Genomic DNA, 22,625 nt, shown 5'->3' with positions numbered 1-22,625 from the left:
AAATGAAACGCAGATTTAAAGCGTAATAATATTTATTTCCGAAACTAGTTTTGTTATAAAACATGCAAACAATACAAAGAAAATAAGACATCAATTAGACAAGTACAATACTTCGGCTGAAGGGGGAATCTGGTGATGTGACAGCACCTTGAGTTTCCTCCATAGATCTCCACCTTTGTGTCAGGAACGTGGATAATTATACAATTAGGGTGGCACAGTGGTTAGCGCTTCTACCTCACAGCGCCAGGAACCCGGGTTCGATTGCCAGCTTATCTGTGTGGAGTTTGCACGTTCTCCCCGTGTCTGCGTAGGTTTCCTCCCACTGTCCAAAAAATGTGTGGGTTAGGGTGATTGGCCATCCTAAATTGCCCCTAATGTCAGCAGGATTCACAGGGTAAATATGTGGGGTTACAGGATAGGGCATGGGTGGGATTGTGGTCAGTGCAAACTCGAATGGCCCCTTTCTGCATTGCCAGGATTCTATCAGAATTTGGTTATCATCGCTACAGCCCAGCAATTAACTGAACATGATCTTATTTAATGTTTACCTTGTTGATCTATTCATGATTAATTCTCAAATCAAATTATGATCTGACACCTTAAATAATAATTTACCATTTGTCCGTTCAACAAAATAAATTCCTAAATAAAAATGGCATCCTTGTTGCTTAGCAATACAAAATTATACTTTTTAACTTATTCAGTGTTTTGCAAGGAGATTAGGGCCAGTTGGATGCGGGCCTATACACCTGGCAAAAATCCCAGGCTAAACTTCTTGTTCTTGGATAGAAATGTGTATAATCTGCCCTTTTAAACAATGGATGGTTTCGTACCATACCATGTTCAAGTTGCACTGTGACTGAGTTTTCATGTTTTTCAGACAGTTCTCTGATACAAGAAAGCCTTGGGCTTCACTGGCAAATTTAGCGATGAATATTAATGTCTTCTAATGGCTTTATTAGTTTTTGTACTTATTTTCAAAACTTTATATTAAAATTTTAGCTGCTAAGTTCCCTATGTTGGATATTATGATTAATTCCCTTCAGGATACAGTGTAAAGTATTGTTTCTTGCGTGCTATACAGACAAAACATACTGTTCATAGAGAAGGAAAGGAGAGGGTGCAGAATGTAGTGTTGCAGTCATAGCTAGGGTGTAAAGAAAGATCAGCTTAGTGTGAGGTAGGTCCATTCAAAAGTCTGATGGCAGCAGGGAAGAAGCTGTTCTTGAGTTGGTTGGTACGTGACCTCAGACCTTTGTATACATACTATTCACCTCAGCAAATCCCACATTCCCACAACTCTCTGGGTAAATACATTTATCCCTGAATTCCTGATTGGATTTATTGGTGACTGTCTTAATTTTAATACCTCTGGTTTTTAACTCCCTCTCAATTCTCTACATCAATCTTATTAAATCCCTTTGATAATTTTAAAAGCCTATTTCAGATCCACCTTCACTTTCCCAGAGAAAATAACCCTATAATTTGTCCTTTTTACTGGATAAGCTCAGATCCTTGAATAATTTGGAGTAGTCCTTAAGGAAAAGTTGCTTTTAATCATAGAATGTTTACCTTGTTGATCTATTCATGATTAATTCTCAAATCAAATTATGATCTGACACCTTAAATAATGATTTACCATTTGTCCGTTCAACAAAATAAATTCCTAAATAAAAATGGCATCCTTGTTGCTTAGCAATACAAAATTATACTTTTTAACTTATTCAGTGTTTTGCAAGGAGATTAGGGTCAGTTGGATGCCCTCTTGCACAAAACATACTGTTTGCAAGAGGAGGCCATTCGGCCCATCGAGCCTGCACCAACCACAATCCCAATCAGGCCCCATTCCTGTAACCCCCTGCATTTAACCTGCTAATCCCCCTGACACTATGGGACAATTTAGCATAGCCAACCAACCTAACCCACCCATTTTTGGAGTGTGGGAGAAAACTGGAGCACCCAGAGGAAACCCACACAGACACAGGGAGAACATGTAAACTCCACACAGCCACTTGAGGCCGGAATTGAACCAGGTGCCTGGCACTGTGAGGCACCAGTGCTAACCACTGTGCCCCCATGATGCCCTTAACATTCCTGTCTACTAGTAAAAAGTTGAAAGCTTATTTATTAGTCACAAGTAGGCTTACATTAACACTGCAATGAAGTTACAATGAAAATTCCTTAGTTGCCACACTAAGGGACAATTTAGCATGGGCCAAAGCACCTGACCAGCACGTCTTGTGGACTGTAGAAGAAAACCAGAGCATCTAGAGGAAACACAAGCAGAGACAGGGAGAACGTGCAAACTCCACACAGACAATGACCTGAGCTGGGAATCGAATCTGGGTCCCTGGCCCTGTGAGGCAGTAGTGCTAACAACTATGCCACCATGCTGCCCTTAAACATTCCCATATTCTAATAAAAAATTTAAAGTTTATTTATTAGTGTTACAAATAGGCTCACATTAACAGCGCAATGAAGTTGCTGTGAAAATCCCCTAGTTACCACACTCCAGCGTATGTTCGTGTACACTGAGGGAGAATTTAGCACAGCCAGTGAACCTGACCAGCAGGCCTTTCAGACTGTGGGTGGAGATCGGAGCACCCGGAGGAAACCCACGCAGACACGGGGAGAATTTAACGTGGCCAGTGCACCTAACCAGCATGTCTTTTGCTTGTGGGAGGAAACCGGAGCATCTGGAGGAAACCCGCACAGACATGAGGAGAACATGTAGACTCCATGCAGACAGTGACCCAAGCTGGGAATCGAACCCGGGTCCCTGTGGGAGTGAGGCTGCTGTATCGTAGAGGTTTGCAGCATAGAAACAGGCCTTTCGGTCCAACTTGTAAATAGGATTTGAACCCATATCCCAAAGAATAACCCGCAGAGTTAGCAGTTCTGTGACGTTATCACTGTGCCACCATCCACCCAGTGCTAACCACTGTGCCATCGTGCTGCCCAGTGTTATCAGTGGGTGCTGCTCCGTATCAGTGAAGTTATATAAAGCCTCCAGAGAGGAAGGGAAACGTTAGAATCTTAAAAAGATCCTTCGCGTGCCTTCCTGCTAAATGGTTTCAATTTTCTTTCAGTGGGTAGGCCAGTGAAGTTAAGCGAGTCCCTATGCCCGGTTTCCAAGGAAACGGACTCTTCTTCGACCAAGGCGACAAGTGACCTGGCGGTTCGCCGTGCGCGGCACCAGCAGCTATCCGGGGACTCGGCCGAGAAGCGCGCCTCCCGGCCTGTCAACAAGGTCATTAAATCAGCGTCAGCCACCGCCCTGTCAGTCATGATCCCCGCAGGTACGGAGTGGGGGGGGGGGGGTGGACAGCAGTGTCGGGGTAATGTCATCCAGAGGCCCAGGCTGCTTCACGGGGGACACGCATTCGAATCCCCACCACGGCAGCGGGTGGAATTTGAATTTAATTCTGGAATGGTGACCATGAAAGTGTCGGCGATTGTTGTAAAACTGCACCTGGTTCATTCATCTGCTTTTCACCGAGAGGGAAATCTGCCTTCCTTACCTGGTCTGGCCTACATTGCAGTGAAGTGGAGATACCTGCGTTGTTCTGGGGTGGGCACAGTTAGAAGTCTCACAACACCAGGTTAACAGGTTAATAAACCTGTTGGACTTTAACCTGGTGTTGTGAGACTTCTTAGTGTGCCCATATTGAGGTGATTGACTCTTAAGAGCCCTCAGAAATGGCCAAGCAAGCCACTAAGTCGTAGCATTTACAACACCAGGTTAAAGCCCACCAGGTTTATTTAGAATCACGAGCTTTCGGAATGCTGCTCCTTCATCAGGTGAGTGGAGAGTTGGGTTCACAAACAAGGCATATATAGACAGAGACACAATTGCAAGATAATGGTCTTTTCAGGCAATCAAATCTTTACAGTACAGAGAGTGTGTTTGGAGAGAGGGAGAATCACAATTTGTCTAGATATGCTGCGTTTGTGAACCTACCACTCCATTCACCTGGTGAAGAAGCAGCGCTCCAAAAGCTCGTGATTCCAAATAAACCTGTTGGGCTTTAACCTGGTGTTGTGAGACTTCTTACTGTGCCCACCCCGATCCAGCGCCGGCATCTCCACATCATTGTAGCATTTAGGGATGGGCAGCAAATCTGATGCCCGTGGACCATGAAGAAAAAGGTTAAGTGTCTCTCCAAATGGTATGATCTCCAGAAAGCACTCAGGATGTTTACCTGTTTCAGATTTGATGCTCTTTAAATGGTTGGACTGCAGACTGTCAATGGAACCAATAAGTGCCTAATTCTTCATTTAAAATTTCCTTCTGTGATTCTTCTCAAGGAACTAATAGAATAATATCAAACAGCAAAGAAAAATACAGCTGGAACAGGCCCTTCAGACTGCCAAACCTGCGCTGATCATAATGTATTAATTAAACTAGAAAAAACCTTCTGCCCTTACTCAGTCTGTACCCCTCTATCCCTCCCTATTCATGGACCCATCCAGATGCCTCTCAAATGTTGCTAATATGTCTGCTTCCATCACCTCCTCTGGCAGCGCGTTCCAGGCACCCACCACTCTCTGCGTGAAAAACTTCCCCCACACATCTCCCTTAAACTTTCCCCCTCTCACCTTGAACCTGTGCCCCCCTTGTAATTGACACTTCCAAACCCTGGGGAAAAGCCTCTGACTATCCACCCTGTCTGTGCCCCTCATAATTTTGTAGACCTCTCTCAGGTCTCCCCTCAGCCTCCCTCCTTTCAGTGAAAACAATCCTAGTTTATTCAACCTTTCCTCATAGCCAACATCCTCGAGACCAGCCAACATCCTGGTGAACCTTCTTTGCACTCTCTCCAAAGCTTCCATGTCCTTCTGTTAGTGTGGTGACCATAACTGCACACAGTGCGCCAAATGTGGCCTAACCAAGGTTTGATATAGCTGCAACATGATGTAAAATTCAGTCCCTGTGTGTCCTGATAACCGTGTGGAGTTAAATTGTTCACTATGATTCAGTTAATCTAGGCACTGCAGAGATTAATATTCCTGCCTCTGGGTTAGTGAATGTCTGTCTGGGTTGATCCTCCAGCTTGCTATCGAATGACTGCTCCATCTCCCATATGAGCGGAGGTCGGATTAGTTTAATTTTGATTATACCCACAGTTTGTTTCCTCAGAAGGAACCCATCAAATGCAGACAGTAAACATATAACAAAAAACTTAACTCCAACTGATAAATCAAAGAAAGGGTTTAATAAAGAAACTTCGTTACTCCAGACTTGGGGCCTCACCCCAATCCAAGCTCCCACAATTCCCAACAGGTTCTTATTTATAGTGAGTCAGCTGACCATCACATCATTCATGTAATTGGTTCCATGGTTTACTGAGTCAGCTGACCCTTACAGCTTGTTACCATTGGTCACATTACATCCAATACAGAGCTGTCACCAGTTACGTTCTAACGCAGTCTCAACATGCACCATCCAACCTGACAGAAATCTCGATGATGGCCAAAGTCAGGCAGCCAGTGGACTGGCTCTCAGACCATTTCCTAGCTTTCATCTTTCACATTTACCCTGTGACGTTTCACTGAGTTGTAGAGGTTTACAGCATGGAAACAGGCCCTTCGGCCCAACTTGTCCATGCCGCCCTTTCTTTTTAACCACTAAGTTAGTCCCAACTGCCCGCATTTGGCCCATATCCCTCTATACTAATCCTATCCATGTAACTGTCTAAATGATTTTTAAAGGACAAAATTGTATCCGTCTCTACTACTGCCTCTGGTAGCTTGTTCCAGACACTCACCACCCTCCATGTGAAAAAATTGCCCCTCTGGACCCTTCTGAATCTCTCCCCTCTCACCTTAAACTTACGTCTTCTAGTTTTAGACGCCCCTACCTTTGGGAAAAGATGTTGACTATCCATCTGATCTATGCCTCTCATTATTTTATAGACCTCTATAAGATCACCCCTAAATCTCCTCTGGTCCAAGGAAAAGAGTCCCAGTCTGTCCAACTTCTCCTTATCACTCAAACCATCAAGTCCCGGTAGCATTCAAGTAAATTTTTTCTGCACACTTGCTAGTTTAATAATATCCTTTCTATAATCGGGTGACCAGAATTGTAAACAGTATTCCAGGTGTGGCCTTACCAATGTCTTGTACAACTTCAACAAGATGTCCCAACTCAATGTTCTGACCAATGAAACCAAGCAGGCCGAATGCCTTCTTCACCACTCTGTCCACCTGTGACTCCACTTTCAAGGAGCTCTGAACCTGTACCCCTAGATCTCTTTATTCTGTAACTCTCCCCAACACCCTACCATTAATTAAGTAAGTTCTGCCCTGGTTCGATCTAAATAAGTTCAATTAAGTCAGTCAATAAAGTTTATCAGTCACAAGTAGGCTTCCATTAACTGTGCAATGAAGTTACTGTGAAAATCCCCTAGTTGCCACACTCCAGCGCCTGTTTGGGTACACTGAGGGAGAATTTAGCGTGGCCAATGCACCCTAACCAGCATGTCTTTCAGACTATGGGAGGAAACCGGAGCACCCGGAGGAAACCCACACAGACATGGGGAGAATGTGCAAACTCTACACAGACAGTGACCCAAGCTGGGAATCGAACCAAGTCCCTGGCACTGTGAGGCAGCAGTGCTAACCACGGTGCCACCATGTCACCTCATCTCCCAAAATGAGTTAAAGGTACCATTTAAATGCAAGTTGTTGGGGTGAGTTTTCCTGTCCCACCTGCCACAGGAATCGTAGTGGAGGGAGGGACCATGCCAAGGTGCATTGATCACAGACGGGATTTTCCGGTTCTGGGGCGAGAGCGCGGGTGGAAAATCCCACCCGTTGTTATTGTTGCAACCCAGCCTGCCGTACGGTCCACAGCTTAACTTTAACTTCAGTGATCCGGTCAGTATTAGCCCAGGCCTCTCAGCCAATCCCAGTGTGAATCTCCTTTCTATATCCAGTAGATCAACACAGCAGTTCACCTCTCGCCAGCCCCATGTCGCCGCGGTCGTTGTCCTCCAATCCGTCCTCGCGGGATTCCTCGCCCAGCCGGGACTTCTCTCCTGCAGTCACGAGCCTGAGATCCCCCATCACCATCCACCGCTCGGGGAAGAAGTACGGCTTCACACTCCGCGCCATCAGGGTCTACATGGGAGACAGTGATGTATACAGCGTCCACCACATGGTCTGGGTAAGTGCGGACCAGCGGATAAGGGGAACCAACCTTCGCCTCTGCTTGAAATACTCACTCAGGGAGTCAGCGTTGCTGCGGCAACATGTATTTTGATTTGATTTGAGTTATTATGGTCACATATGCAAAATATTGTTTCTTGTGTGACTTGGAGATATATCGGCTATTCCTTCACAGTCGCTGGGTCAAAATCCTGGAATGCCCTCCCTAATGATATTGTGGGTCAACCCACAGCACGGGGACTGCAGCGATTCAAGAAGGCAGCTCACCACCACCTTCTCAAGGGGCAACTAGGGATGGGCAATAAATGCTGGCCCAGCCAGTGATGCCCATGTCCCACAAATAAATAAAATAAAAATGCCCCCTGGATTACAAAAAGAGTTAGAGATTGAGAGGAGTAAGTGTGATTTTGACAAATATTACCTGGATAATACAACTGAGAACTAAATGTAAAAGTAAAGTAAAAACGTATTTATTCATCACAAGTAAGGCTTACATTAACACTGCAATGAAGTTCCTGTGAAATTCCCCAAGTTGCCCCAAGCCTGTTTGGGCCAATGCACCTAACACACACACCTTTCAGACTGTGGGAGGAAACTGGAGCACCCGGAGGAAACCCACGCAGACACGGAGAGAATGTGCAAACTCCGCACAGACAGTGACCCAAGCCAAGAATTGAACCCGGGTCCCTGGTGCTGTGAGGCAGCAGTGCTAACCCACTGTGCTACCGTGCCACCCTGAACTAGACTGAATATAGATGTTTCAAAGGGAAAATGAAGAAGCAAATAAGAGAAGGAAAGAGAGAGGGAAAAAGAGGCTGACAGCTAACATAAAAATTAATTCAAATCTTTTTTAAGCATATAAATAATAAAGGGCAGTAAAAGGAGGAATCAGGCCAATCGAAGACCCAAAAGAGATTTATGTGCAAAAATGGGACATGATTGAGGTACAAATTGGATTCTCTCTGTCACCAAGGAACAAGATGCTGCACAGGTCATTGTGAAATTCAGAGAATTGAGAGGTTTAATAGATAAGAACTCCCCCTTAGGGTAGGCTATCTGTATTTTAAGTTATGAGACACCAGGATCAGATGAGAGGCATCCATGGATAGCGAGAGAGATGAGAGTGGAAATTGCACAGTGGATTTTGCCTCAATGTCCACTCGCTTTGCCGTTGGTGCGCTGGAACACCCCTGCTACAGCAAGATTTAGAGATGCCCTTTAATATGCACAACTGATGTGGTTGTTCTGGTTTCTAATTAGCCCGTGAGATGAAAGTGTGCCACATGAGTGCGACACATTAATTTGTCAAAGTCCATGCAAACTCAGATGGACAACATTAACAGACAGTCAACAAGACTCCACCAATCTATCTTAATACAGGAGGCAATTAAATAGTTGATGACAGACTTACACACCTGGGCTGAGTTAGAATACTGTCTCCCTTTCTGACTTTGGAACGGCAGGACTATGGAGAAGAGCAGTATGATGGGACTAATTGGATAGATTTACTGAGAAGCCAGCAAAAACATGGTGACCTCCTTCTGTTCTCTACGAACTAAATATATTCCTGTAAATCCCACTATGTGAGCCCAAAGATAAGAGCAAAATCCTGCGATGCTGGAAACTGAAACAAAAACAGAAAATGCTGGAACGTCTCGGCGGGTCTGACAGCATCTGTGAAGAGAGAATAGAGCCAACGCTTCGAGTCTCAGTGACTCTTCATCAGAGCTGGGAGCAAAGAGAATCAGAGGAGATTTATACTTGGGCAGAATGGGACAAAGGAAATGTAAATGAAGATACAGAAGGCTGAGATGGTGCTAAAAGTATCCATTAAATCATCTGAATTTCAGAATGGAGGTGCAGATTGGGCTATTGCTTCACTGAACCACCTTTGGTCCGTCAGCAAGCAGGACCCAAACCTTTCTGTCGCTTCCCAATTCCACACACCACCCGGCTCTCCCGTCCACATGTCCGTCCTTGGACTTCTGCAATGTTCTAATGAACCCTAACGCAAACTGGAGGAACGGCACCTCACTCATCTTCCAATTGGGCACTTCACAGCCTTCCGGACTGAACATCGAGTTCAACAACTTCAGAGTGTGAACTCTCCCTTCCACCTTCACCCCATAACATGAATTTTATTTCATTCTGTTTCATCTCATTAATCCGTTTTATCCTCCTTCTTTCTCATCTCTATTTTTCCACTTCTCCGTTCCCGCTCTCCATCTTGTCTCCTCCCTTCCCTCCCCCCACCCCCCACAACACTTTCAGGGCCACTGCCACATTCCTCAGGCAGTCCTTTAACAATCTGCACCTCTGTTCTGCCATTCACGCATCCTGGTCACTTAATGGATGCTTTTCGCACTTTCTAGGCCTTCTGTATCCTCATTGACATTCCCTCAGTCCCATTCCACCCTCCCTACCCTCATAGTATAAATCTGATTCTCTTTGCTCTCAGCGCTGATGAAAGGTCATCCAGACTCGAAACTTTGGCTCTATTCTCTCCTCACAGATGCTGTCAAACATGCTGAGATTTTCCAACATTTTCTGTTTTTATGTCTGTGTGAACGTTCGCTAAGTACCTTCAAAATACAAAACTCCAAAAACAAAACACTTGAAGCTGTGGACTGTCAGGGACTGGCATAAAATTTTAACTATCTCTTTTCCACATTGCAGCATGTAGAAGACGGAGGACCTTCCCACGAGGCTGGTCTTTGTGCTGGTGACCTTATAACTCATGTTAATGGGGAGCCTGTCCATGGACTGGTCCATACAGAAGTTGTGGAGCTCATACTGAAGGTAGCTTTCCTTTTGAATGCACAATGCTTAATATCTTGGTAAGCTAATGTCAAAGCTAACCGTGCTGTATAGGCAGCTCCAGGACAAGACATTATTTCCTCAGTCCTACAATTTGTTTGTGATTGTAATCTGTTAAACTTTTGAAATAGGCCCATGAGAAATAGGAGCAGGAGGAGGCCATTCGGCGCCTCAAGCCGGCTTAGCTGTTCAAAGAACAGCACAGGAACAGGCCCTTTGGCCCTCTAAGCCTCACATTGTCCTATCTAGACCAACCGCCTGTATCTCTCTCTTCCCCGTCTGTTCATGTGTCTATCCAGACAAGTCTTAAATGTCGCTAACCTGTCTGCCTCAATCAACTCCTTTGGCAGTGCATTCCAGGCCCCCACCACCCTCCGTGTGAAAAAACTTGCAGTAAGAACTCTTATAACACCAAGTTGAAGTCCAATAGGTTTATTTGGTTGCAAAAGCCACTTAAACCTAAACTTTAACCTGGTGTTGTAAGACTTCTTACTGTGTTTACCCCAGTCAACTCCAGCATCTCCACATCATAAAAAACTTGCCTCATACATCTCTACTGAACCTTCCCCCCTCTTATCTTGAACTTGTGCCTCCTTGTAATTGTCATTTCTGACCCAAAAAAAACTTCCAACTGTTCACTCTATCCATACTCCTCATAATTTTATAAACTTCTATCAGGTTGACCCTCAGCCTCCATCTTTCCAGGGAAAACAATCCTAGTTTATTCAATCTCTCCTCATAACTAATACCCTCCGTACCAGGCAACATCCTTTCTGTACTCCCTCCAAAGCCTCTACATCCTTCTGATAGATCATTCATCCAGAGCTCATAAGCTGATCTTCTACCTCAGTACCAGTTCCAAGCAATATTCCCATATCCCTTGATATCTTTAGTAATCAGAAACATTCCTATCTCTGTCAGAATGCCGTCAGTGATGGAGCCTTCACGGCCCCCAGGGGTTAACAAGTTCAAAGATCCAGCACCCCCTGAGTGAAGCAATCCCCCTCATTTTGTTCCAAAACAGTTTACCTCTTATTCTGAGACAATGGAGGGGATTTTCCAGCCTCGCTCAGCCATGGCCAATCACCCTAACCTGCACATCTTTGGATTGTGGGAGGAAACCGGAGTACCCGGAGGAAACCCATGCGGACATGAGGAGACTGTGCAAACTCCAGATAGACAGTGACCTGAGCTGGGAATTGAGCCCAGGTCCTTGGAGCTGTGAAGCAGCAGTGCTAACCACTGTGCTACTGTGCTGCCCAAATTAAGGTATAACTCAAAGAAAATGAAGCAGTTTAACAGTTGAACAATCTTTACAGAAACCCTTGTAATTTCTAACATCACCATTTCAGTTCCAAATAAGCAACATTCTTCTTAAAGATTTAAAACCCATTTTAAATATAGTTAGCAATAAGAAATATACTTGCTGCAATGAGTATAGACAGTCTTGGAAAGCTTATAGAAGCCTGCAAGACTCTTCTAACTTCAACCAGTACAGCCAATCTCCAACTCCTTTCTGCAAAAGCGTGTTTCTGTCTTTGCCACAAATCCAGGATTGCACATAAACCACAACATCACGTGACCCTGTCAGTCACTGTACTCTGAAATCCCCATGGAAATTAAGTAAACAAAAGTCCATTGACTCTATTTGACATAACCACTGGCAAGGTTGAAATGAGTAATTATTCTGCTCTCCAAGCATCTGAACTGTATTCCTTCAAGACGGAAAGAAGATGAACTTTAAAACGTTAAAGTTAATTTATTAGTCACAAGTAGGCTTACATTGATACTGCAATGAAGTTACTGTGAAAATCCCCTATTGCCACACACTGGCACCTGTTTGGGTACACCGAGGGAGAATTTAGCACGGCCAATGCACCCTAACCTGCACATCTTTGGACTGTGGGAGGAAACTGGAGCACCCGGAGGAAACCTACACCAGGAAAATGTGCAAACTCCGCACAGAATGTGGCCCAAGCAGGAATTGAACCCGGTGCAATGAGACAGCAGTGCTAACTCACTGTGCCACTGGTTCAGCCAAGTACTGCTACACCAACCTGCCTGTGGCCCTGAGTCAATTCCAGTCTCTTTCAGTGGTAAACATGGCTTCAGAGGCATGCCACAAACTGATAGGGTGAAGGCTCTCACGGTCCAATTCCTGCATGGTGATATTCCCAATCACTGCCACGTGAAAATTATACACAGAGAGCCTGACACAGGCCGGTTATTCCGGCATGGGTCAGGGAGCAGGATTGATTCACGGCTACGGAGCAACTTCAGAAATAGGCGGGGGTAGGATTTCAGCTTCTTAAGGTTTTGTCTTAATCTAACAGTACGTTTGAAGATAAAAGCAAAATAGTGCGCATGCTGGAATGTGAAGCAAGAACAGAAAATGCTGGAACTTCTCAGCAGGTCTGACACCATCTGTGGAGAGAGAATGGAGTCAACGTTTCAAGTCTGGATGACCCTTCGTCAGAGCTCTGATGATAGGTCATCGAAACGTTGGCTCTGTTCGCTCCTCACAGCTGCCGTCAGCACTTTTGAAGAGTTGACAGAGAGATTTAGTACCGAACTCGGTCTTTGCCCTGAACTTGTCCTGTTCTTCCCTACAGAGCGGAAACAAAGTGACTGTAACCACGACACCATTCGAGAACACTTCCATCAAGATCGGGCCAGCCAGGAGATCCAGTTACAAGGCCAAAATGGCACGGAGGAATAAGAAAAGCACGGGGAAGGAAGGACAGGAGAGGTGAGGGGGAGGATGGGCACTGGAATGTACTATTCCTGTCCATCACACACACACATTGGGGTATTCTTAAATATCCTAACACAGTAAATAAATTAAACAATTCCGATTTTGTCAGGCTGGAAAGGAACTGACAAAACAGTTTTTATTTTGGGAGCTTTTAAAATCCATTGTTTCGCTCTTCCGAGAGGACGCGTGCTGATTCCCTGTGGTGTTACCGGAGTGTTATCACATTACTGCTGCCTAGATCAAAAGCTGAAATTCGATCAATGCTAAAGCTTCCATTAGCACTACATCACATCAGAAATATCTCAAATCATGAATTAACCTGATACAGAGTGATTTTTATTACATATGGGTGGCACGGTGGCACAGTGGTTAACACTGCTACCTCATAGCAACGGGGACAGGGGTTCAATTCTCAGCTTGGGTCACTGTCTGTGTGGAGACTGCACATTCTCCCCATGTCTACGTGGGTTTCCTCCCAAGTCCAAAAAATGTGCTGGTTAGGGTGCATTGGCCGTGCTGAATTCTCCCTCAGTGTTACCCGAACAGGCGCCGGAGTGTGGTGACTAGGGGATTTTCACTAACCTCAATGCAGTGTTAATGTAAGCCTACTTGTGCCACTAATAAATAAATTTAAATGGTGAGTCTTTTAACTTCATTGTAAGCTAATAAATAAACTTTACTTTGCTTTGCTTTACTTGGTTAGCACTGCTGGCTCACAGCACCAGGGACCCGGGTTCGATTCCCGGCCTCAGGTCACTGTCTGTGTGGAGTTTGCACGTTCTCCCCGTGTCTGCGTGGGTTTCCTCCGGGTGCTCCAGTTTCCTCCCAAATCCCAAAGATGTGAGGGTTAGTGGATTGGCCATGCTAAATTGCCCCTTAGTGTCAGGGGGATTAGCAGGGTAAATATGAGGTGTTATGGGAATGGGGCCTGGCTGGGATTGCGGTCAGTGCAGGCTCGATGGGCCAAATGGCCTCCTTCTACACTGTAGGGATTCTGTGAAATCCTCCTTTGCTCTTGCTGCTGTTGAGTGCTCTGAACTGTGATGGGAAGAGTATTTGTGGGTTTATGCTTCACTGACTAACTCTGGATGATTCAAGCTCTTTCCTTTTGTGTTCTCTCCACCCCCCCCAATTCCCCCCAATCCTTCAGTGGTAAGAAACGAAGCTCCTTGTTCCGAAAGATAACCAAACAGTCAAACCTGCTGCACACGAGCCGCAGTCTCTCATCCTTAAATCGCTCACTCTCATCCAGCGACAGTTTGCCTGGCTCACCGACACACAGTCTCTCCGCTCGCTCTCCCACTCAGAGCTACAGACCAACACCAGACTCGGGCTATCTAGGTATCTCTACTCAATGTGGCTGATTCTATACCACGGGGTGATGCATCATTTAACATTTTTTATTTAAGATGAAAAGAAATCAATAAGAGGTGGGCCGGTGGCACAGTGGGTAGGACTGCTGTCTCACAGCGCCAGACCCGGGTTCAATTCTGGCCTTGGGTCACTGTCCCTGCGGAGTCCGCATGTTCTCCCGTGTCTGCATGGGTTACCTTCGGTTTCCTCCCACAGTCCAAGGATGTGCAGGTTAGATGGATTGGCCATGCTAAATTGCCCCTTAGTGTCCTGGGGTGTGATAGGTTTAGGGGGATTAGCAGGGTAACTAAGCAGGGATGGGCCTGGGTGGGATTGTGTTCGGTGCACACCCAATGGGCCAAATGGCCTCCTTCTGCACTGTAGGGATTGTATGATTCTATAAAAATGATTTCAAACTCCATTGCTGCTTTGTCTACCTGCCAAAGAGGGCACTAACTGATTTCCTCATGATGTCTGGAGCAGGGCTGTAGAGGCCACAGATCTGCTGCCTTTCCAGTCCATTCCCCGGTTTGATTCCCAGTTTGGGTCACTGTCTGTGTGGAGTTTGCACATTGACCCCGTGCCTGCGTGGGTTTCCTCCGGGTGCTCCGGTTTCCTCCCACAGTCCGAAAGACGTGCTGGTTAGGTTTATTGGCCGTGCTAAATTGCTCCTTAGTGTCAGAGGGATTAGGAGGTTAAATACATGGGGTTACGGGATAGGGCCAGAGAGAATTGTTGTCGGTGCATACTCGATGGGCCAAATGGCCTCTTTCTGTACTGTAGGGATTCTATGATTTAAGATAGCGATAGATAGTTCTTGATTGGGGTGACACAGAGGGTAGCACTGCTGCCTCACAGCTCCAAGAACCTGGGTTCGAATCCCAGCTTGGGTTCCCATCTGTGCAGAGTTTGCACATTCTCCCCATGTCTGTCTAGGCTTCCTCCGGGTACTCCAGTTTCCTCCCACAGTCGGAAAGATGTGCATTGGCGATGCTAAATAGCCCCTGATTGTCCTGGGACACATAGCTTAGAGGATTGGCGGGGAAATATGTGGGGTGACGGGGATAGAACCTGGGGTGGGATTGTTGTTGGTGCAGACTCAATGGGCCGAATAGCCTCCTTCTGCACTGTAAGGATTCTATCATTGGTGAAGGGATCAAGGGTTATGGGGGAAAAGCAGGAGAATGTGGTTGAGAAACCTATCAGCCATGATCGAATGGCAGAGCAGACTTGAAGGGCCGAATGGCCTAATTCTGCTTCTATATCTTCTGGTCTTATCTCATCCTACCAACATTTCCTTCGATTGCTTTCTCCCTCATTCGCTTATGTAAGGAGAAAGCTTATAAACCCATGAACTGTGGTGAGAACAAATTGATTTGGAATATATATGTCCGTATTTTAAGTATATTTTTCTTTTTCCCCACAGGAGGAGGGGGTAATTCGTCTCAAAGTAGCTCTCCAGGCTCAAGTGTACCAAATTCCCCGGCCACCCCACACCACATCCGACCCAGCAGCCTTCACGGCCTGTCCCCGAAGCTCCAGCGCCAGTACAGATCAGCGCGGTGCAAGTCAGCAGGGAACATCCCGCTCTCCCCTCTGGCTCACACTCCGTCGCCAACTCACCCTTCCCCCCAGCATCCCTCCTTCCCTCTGCCCGCCCACACCGTGGGCAGCTCCAACACCACCCAGACCTTCCACATCAAGCTGCACTCGTCGCCCCCCGTGGTGAGACCACGGCCCAAGAGCGCGGAGCCGCCCAGGTCTCCTTTACTCAAGAGGGTGCAGTCGGCTGAGAAATTGTCCATCCCGCTCTCTTCCGAGAAGAAGCTGGCGATCCGCAAGCACAGCCTGGAGGCGTCGCATTCCGACTTCCGGAAAGAGGGTCTTCACAGCGACACCAGCCTTCAGAGCCTGTTGGAGTCGGAGGGGGAGGTCCTGGGGTCAAAGGCTGATGGCAGCGAGTTGGGGACTTTCCGTCAGATAGCTGTGAGGAAGCTGGGCAGGCAGGAATCTCCGCTAATCGATAGAGATATATTCTCCACAATCCGGCAAGAAAGGGGAGAAATCCTTGACCCAGTCCAGGAACTGGAGGTCAAAATCAGCGACCATGAGGAAAAGCCCATGGAAGGGATCGACGCAGATCAAGAAGAAACAGCAAGAACCGGTTCCACGGTTACCTCTCACCATAGCCCTGGTGGGACTAATGATGTTACCAAAAAGATGGTGGAAGACCAAGGGAAAAGTGTTCCTCTTTCTTCAACATTGAAGGAGTCGAATGGGAAGATTGTTGCATCAAAGTCTCAGATTTCTGAGCCATCCTCTGAAACATTAGTAGCCAAAAAATCGAAGCCTTTGGATCAAAGCTTGGATAAGGATGCAAATACCACAAAAGGACAGACTGGCGTACCTTCTTCCTCCGTCTCGACAACACACACGGACAAGTCTTCTGGATTATCACAAATCTCAAGACCCGATACTTTGCCAACGCCTTCTGCTTTCAAAATGTCCCCAGGACCCGTAGCCACTAGCCTTAATGTCCACGTCACTCAGTCAGTCCAAATAAACTGCGTTTCAGAACCACCGGAGAAACGTGTGGATCCTAAAAAGACACGGTCCGTCATTGACCCTGTGAGCAGGAGACACCAAGGGGTGCAAACTGAACCACTGGGATCTAGCTCCCAGAGCCAAGATGGCGCCTGCATTCTAACGCCAGACAAAGGCACTGTCAGAGGTCAGAGGTCAGAGCCAAAGTTTGCATCTCCCGGAGCTGACTCCCAGCCTGGTCCTAAGGAGAAGGGGAAATCGGCAGAAATTCCTGCCAAGTTGGAGCCACCAAAGCTCGCAGGAAGCAGCGATGGGAAAGACAACAGGAAGAGCATGGTGTGCGAGACTAGAGAAGAGTCACGCAAGGGTGAGACGGAGGACGGCAGCATTCACGAGGCTTTGCCCCAGGATTGCCCCCTGCATCCAGCCAAACTACCCGACGTGGTGGACAAAAGTGCCCCGGTTAACTGTTACAAAGGAGCTTGCGAGACGTCTCCAGAGGGCAAAGGGATGCTGGAGGTCAAAGTAAAGAAAGCGCCCCCTGCTGCACCGTGCGGGTCTGGGCATGGATCTCCGTCAGCAGCGCAGCCGTGCACAGACAAGCCGGGTTTTGTCAACCACCTAGCCACCGTGGCAAAGAGCGTTCTGGGACCGGTGAAAATGTCCATCCCCGTGGGGCCCGCGACGGTGGAGAGACGGAAGGCGGGCGACAACGCAAAGGCTGAGCAACAAGGCAAGTCCACAACCCCGCTGGCACCGGTCAGTAAACCAACTTCACAAGACATAGCCAGTGTGGCTCTACTGGAAAAGAAAGAGATAAACCGTCAGACGCTTTAGCGAGAGGGCTAGGTGCAAAGAGACCTGTCGATTAAACAGCGAAGCAGTGAGGAACCATTTCAAAAACAAAAAATCAGACTGTTGGTGACAAAACATGCAACTGAGAAAAATAAACTTTAAAAAAAATCTCAGAATCTGATTGCCAAGGTGCTTGATACGTTGCAAACGACAAAAAAAAATTACAGAGGTTTAAATATTTCAAAAGAATGTGAAAGATAGTGTTTTGGCATCATGTGAGTGCATGTTTGTGTATAGAATATAATGGCTAAGTGCATTACACGCTTAAACCGCTTCTACATGTGGTCATGTCGGATAGTTAAATATTCTGAAGTGCTCTTTGTAAAACGAAAAGGTTAGTAAATTATTGAAGTTATGTAAGTTGGCTGCAGATTAGCATTAGCCCTTCTCAACACCTCGCAATCTTTAGAAGGTATTCTGAATTAATTCAGAGTCAGCACCGCACATGTTCGTACGGGGACCCATGCATCTGTTACTGGCTGTAGCGTAGGAAAGTTAATGTGCCGTTCTTGCCCGCCATTCCCAACCTGGGACATTTGTGTTGACACACTATCGCTGTGTTAGGGCATTCCCTCAGCCTGGTTCTGAGGCTGTTCCCGTTGCCTGACTTGTTGACTGTTTAAGGTGGAGGCATTTGTCCAGACGGTCATTGGCTTCAGACATCGACAAGCGTGTCGCAAACAGGTGTCTCTTTGAGAAAACCGTTTGTACAGTGCTTCCTTGTGAAATCACGCACGGATGTTCGTAGCCACCCCCAGATCTTCCGATCCCCCACGAGGTTGCTGCACCGTAAGAAGGAAATTCCTCAGGCCGACCTCCCCACCACCTCCCCCCGCAGCTTCTCAGAGTGGATTTCTCAGATTGGCTTTCAGAATGAAACTTCTCATTATTTGCCCAGAATCTGCTCTTGACAGCGGAGGAAAGCTGGAGGGGGGTCAGCTGCAGTTGGGCTCTTCAGGCATTTAATTGTCACCACTCTGTTTGGTTGGTTGGTTGGTGCACTGGGCTTTCTTTTGGGTGGCGCCATTCGTTAACGTGTGGACCCTCGTTGTCTGCGGTGAGATTTACCTTTGATAAAGTCACTTTGAAGTGTGTCAGTAATCCATTCAAACAGACTACTTGAAGCTGGTGGACTGGGGGGGTTTGGGGGGGCACAGAAAACCCGGGGCAGAGTACCAACCTGTAGTCTTTCGCAGCGCCTTCTTAGTTGCATCCCAGACGAATTGCTCTTTACAATGTATTCCCACAACCTTACTTTAACCGTGTATATAAACTCCAGCGAGGAGCGGTAATGACAGAGTGGCCGAGGACCTAATTGAGATGTTAATTTGGACCTGTGTTGCACTGACAATGCAAGAAGTTGAATTGTTGCAGGCGAATTCTACTGTGCCTTTCGATGAGTGCGACTAACTGTTACAATTTTTTTTATAACTTAACACAACAGAAGGGGAGAAACCTGTGGAGGAGGAGAGGACTGGGACTAATTGGACTTCTTTCAGAGAGCCAACACAATGGGCCGAATGGCCACCTTCTGCACTGTAAGGTTCTAGTTAGTTTAGTGACCGGCCGAGGTCCAACATGACGGTGCCGTTTGTAAGATAAATCAGATGGAATGATAGGATTCCATCAGTTGCAGGCCTGGGTATCGGTACATCCCAGAAATCTATCAGGAGAACGACGCAAAGCTGAGGGTGAGTAGGCTTCTGATTGTCTACAACTGACAAACTGGAAGAGGCTCAATGAGATGTTGCGAACCCTGGTAATTAGGGGGTGAAAGTCCCAGCCCTCCTGCGTTGTGTGACTTCAAAAGACTGGCCCCATGTAGCCCACGATTTCACCCGGTCCGATTCACACAATCGGCACTGGACACACGCTCTGCTGAGAAGCAATGTACAGAATTCTCAATCAGCTTTGGTGCTGGAAAATATTACAAGATGTATACATATCGCAGTAAATCTTGGGGAAACGTTTACCTTTTTCTCCCAGAGTGTTGACCTGTGCCATGTGCTTCCATTTTTATTTTGAGGGGAATATTTCCTCTCTTAAAATATCTTTCCCATCCCTCTCTCCTGGCCCTCTCTCTTTCTCTCCACGTTGCATGCAACTCCAGATCACTGTTATGCTGCGCACGAGGCCCACTTTGCTGATCCATTATAAAATTAGGTGGATTGGCCATGCTATATCGTCCCTTAGTGTTAAGGGTCACTAGCTAGGGTAAATGCATAGAGTTGCGGGGATAGGGCTTGGGTAGGATTGTGGTCGGTGCAGATTTGATGGGCTGAGTGGCCTCCTTCTGCACTGTAAGGATTCTTTGATTCTATGAGAATTGGTTACTAGCTTGGATGAGACAGTGCCTGAGTTTGACACCCCATTTTACAGCCTAACTCATCCTGAAACTGTAAGATCCCACCCGTAGGTCATTGGACATTTCCATGGTCTGCCCCTTGCTCACCACAATTCCCGTGGGGGACAGGTCGGTAAAATTCTGCCCCCTTCCCCCGCCCCACGATCTGATTCGCCAACTCCCTCTTTGCGGAAGTGCCTTGCCTCCTGTCACTCGCTTGGTGGAACACAAGAGATGAAGGGATTGATTCTCAGCCCCCTCCAGGGCCTGGAATGGAGGTGGGTGGGCATGGAGTTTAACCGCGTGCTGCCTTCCCACCTGCCGGACCACTTTACCCACAGGTGGGGAAGGACACATGTTGCATTCATTCGTAATCCGGTTGGCCACCAATTTGCATTTGCACGGAACACTCCCAGTGTCTCGTGAATGACTTAACTTGAACCGGAAACAACAAGCGGGCGGGCGGCACAGTAATTAGCACTGCTGCCTCACAGTGCCAGGGACCCGGGTTCAATTCCCGGTTTGGGTCACTGTCTGTGTGGTGTTTGCACGTTCTCCCCATGTCTGCGTGGGTTTCCTCCGGATGCTCCGGTTTCCTCCCACATTCTGAAAGACGTGCTGATTAGGGTGTGTTGACCCAAACAGACGCCATTCTGTGATAACTAGGGGAATATCACAGTATCTTCATCGCAGTGTTAATGTATATCTATTTGTGACAATAATAAATAAACTTTAAATGCATTGGCAATGCTAAATTCTCCCTCAGTGTACCCGAACAGGCGCCGGAGTGTGGCAACTAGGGGATTTTCACAGTAACTTCATTGCAGTGTTAATGTAAATCTATTTGCGACAATAATAAATTAACTTTAGATGCATTGGCTGTGCTAAATTCTGCCTCAATGTACCTGAACAGGTGCCGGAGTATGGCAACTAGGGGAATTTCACAGTAACTTCATTGCAGTGTTAATGTAAGCCTTACTTGCGACTAATAAATAAATAAGTAACCTTGCTCTTGTACCACACCCTGACTTTACCAGTTTCTTGACATGTTACTAAAAATTGAGAGGTGGGGGTGGGGGCAAAGATTTGTAAGTTAAGTATGAAAAAGGCATTAACAGTTGCCATTAAATAGGTTCACCCAATCTGTCACTGGGAATCTCCCCCTCTTCAAGCCACGTGACCCAGTACCGTCATACACAGCAACACTGAGCCGTCGCTTTCTGTGCTTTCAGTCCAGCCTCCACTTTGCCTAAAAGGCTCACCTATATTTTGTATTCTATGCAAAGCTGGACATTCTTATGTGAAGCTCCTGGTGTGACATTATTTTTCTCCTACCCCTCCCCTGTTCCCTCCCCTCCCCCCCCCCACCTCCCACTTGTGTGTTGTCTTAAAAGATGGATTAAAAACTAAATGTCTTCTCTGTAACGACATTTTTGGATGTGTTAGTGCAACGTATCTGCACTGTTTAACTGTGATCCTGTAGGTTTGTCAGAGGCACTTTTTTTTATGTAAAGAAATGGAAATAGTAAATTATTGTTTAATATATACTTAAGTGTTGTGTCCAGGGTCTCTGCATTCTGAAGAATGGATGAGAGGGAAGTTATTATTAACTCAAAATGGCAAAATATTTTTGACAATAATCATTCACCATTGAGTTAGTCCTACCTGTCCCCTCATTCTGTGCTGAATATTAAATAGTCAGGTTTGGTCGTTATTTTAAAAAATGAAATACACCACTAAACATTCTCCTCCTGTGAATTAGCAATGCCATCCACTTCATGCTGCCTTTGATTTCAGTGCAGTCCCCATTCAGTACATCGCGCAGTATATCAAAGCTGAGACAGTCCGGATTATCTTTTGGTTCTTAATCATTCTTCACACAGAGGGGGTTGGCACAGTGGTTAGTGCTGCTGCCTCGCAGAGCCAGGGACCCACCCGGGTTTGATTCCCGACCTCAGGCTTTGTTTGTGTGGAGTTTGCATGTTCTCCCTGTGTTTGCGTGGGTTTCCTCCAGCTGCTCCGGTTTCCTCCCACAGTCCAAAGATGTGTAGGTTAAGTGGTTTGGCCATGCTAATTTGCCCCTTAATGTCCAAAGATGTGCAGGTTAAGTGGATTGACTGTGCTAAATTGCCCGTTAGTGTTCCAAGATATGCAGATTAGGAGGATTGGCCATGCCAAATTGCCTGTTACTGTCCAAAGATGTTAGGTTAGGTGGATTGACCATGCTGAATTGCCCCTTAGTGTCCAAAGATGTGTAGGTTTGGTGGATTGGCCATGCTAAATTGCCCCTTAGTGTCCAAAGATGTGTAAGTTTGGTGGATTGGCCATGCTAAATTGTCCCTTAGTCTGTGAAGTAGAAAGCAATTCGACTCAATTGTGATAGGTATAGCAACGGCAGCATAATCTAGAGAGGAGACTGAGTGAGCGGGTCACGTCGGGAGGGGGGTGAGGGGCAGAAGTGGGAACCAATGCATTTTGATCAAGACTTGTTTAAGTGGACAGGAATGGACAACCACTGGATCGTAACATTCACATTAAAGCAGACGTGTTGGTATCGCGAATGAGAGTTCACAATCCATCAAATCTCACTGAGGAATCTTTTATTGCATGAGTTGAGAGTTTGGAAATCTGCATTATCGTCGGCACGGTGCTTTATGGGTGGGCACAGTGGTTAGCACTGCTGCGTCACAGCACTCGGGACCCGGGTTCGATTCCCGGTTTGGGTCACTGTCTGTGCGGAGTCTGCACATTCTCCCCGTGTCTGCATGGGTTTCCTCTGGGTGATCC

At 46.6% G+C, this 22,625-nt stretch overlaps 1 protein-coding gene across 5 annotated transcripts in view; it reads left to right on the top strand.

Annotated features, from left to right (window-relative positions):
* The window catches only part of LOC145361081 (microtubule-associated serine/threonine-protein kinase 1-like), a 178,538-nt gene extending 160,224 nt beyond the window's left edge, over positions 1 to 18,314 (top strand). For 3 of the 5 annotated variants that reach the window (XM_080216663.1, XM_080216664.1, XM_080216661.1), the window contains 6 exons: positions 3,090 to 3,299; positions 6,939 to 7,168; positions 9,847 to 9,969; positions 12,600 to 12,736; positions 13,893 to 14,083; positions 15,522 to 18,314. In XM_080216663.1, coding sequence (XP_080072789.1) covers positions 3,090 to 3,299; positions 6,939 to 7,168; positions 9,847 to 9,969; positions 12,600 to 12,736; positions 13,893 to 14,083; positions 15,522 to 17,476 — 2,846 coding nt within the window. In that variant the 3' untranslated portion in view covers positions 17,477 to 18,314. The remainder of the gene's footprint in view (positions 1 to 3,089; positions 3,300 to 6,938; positions 7,169 to 9,846; positions 9,970 to 12,599; positions 12,737 to 13,892; positions 14,084 to 15,521) is intronic. The other 2 variants (XM_080216665.1, XM_080216662.1) reach the window with 1 other exon arrangement.
* Positions 18,315 to 22,625: the final 4,311 nt, after the last annotated feature.

This window comes from Carcharhinus amblyrhynchos, chromosome 33, assembly GCF_965287045.1.
Source record: "Carcharhinus amblyrhynchos chromosome 33, sCarAmb.v2.hapA, whole genome shotgun sequence".
In the NCBI taxonomy this organism is placed as follows: domain Eukaryota; kingdom Metazoa; phylum Chordata; class Chondrichthyes; order Carcharhiniformes; family Carcharhinidae; genus Carcharhinus; species Carcharhinus amblyrhynchos.
Note: the sequence above shows the minus strand (reverse complement) of the source record. Positions and strands in the feature narration are given on the sequence as shown.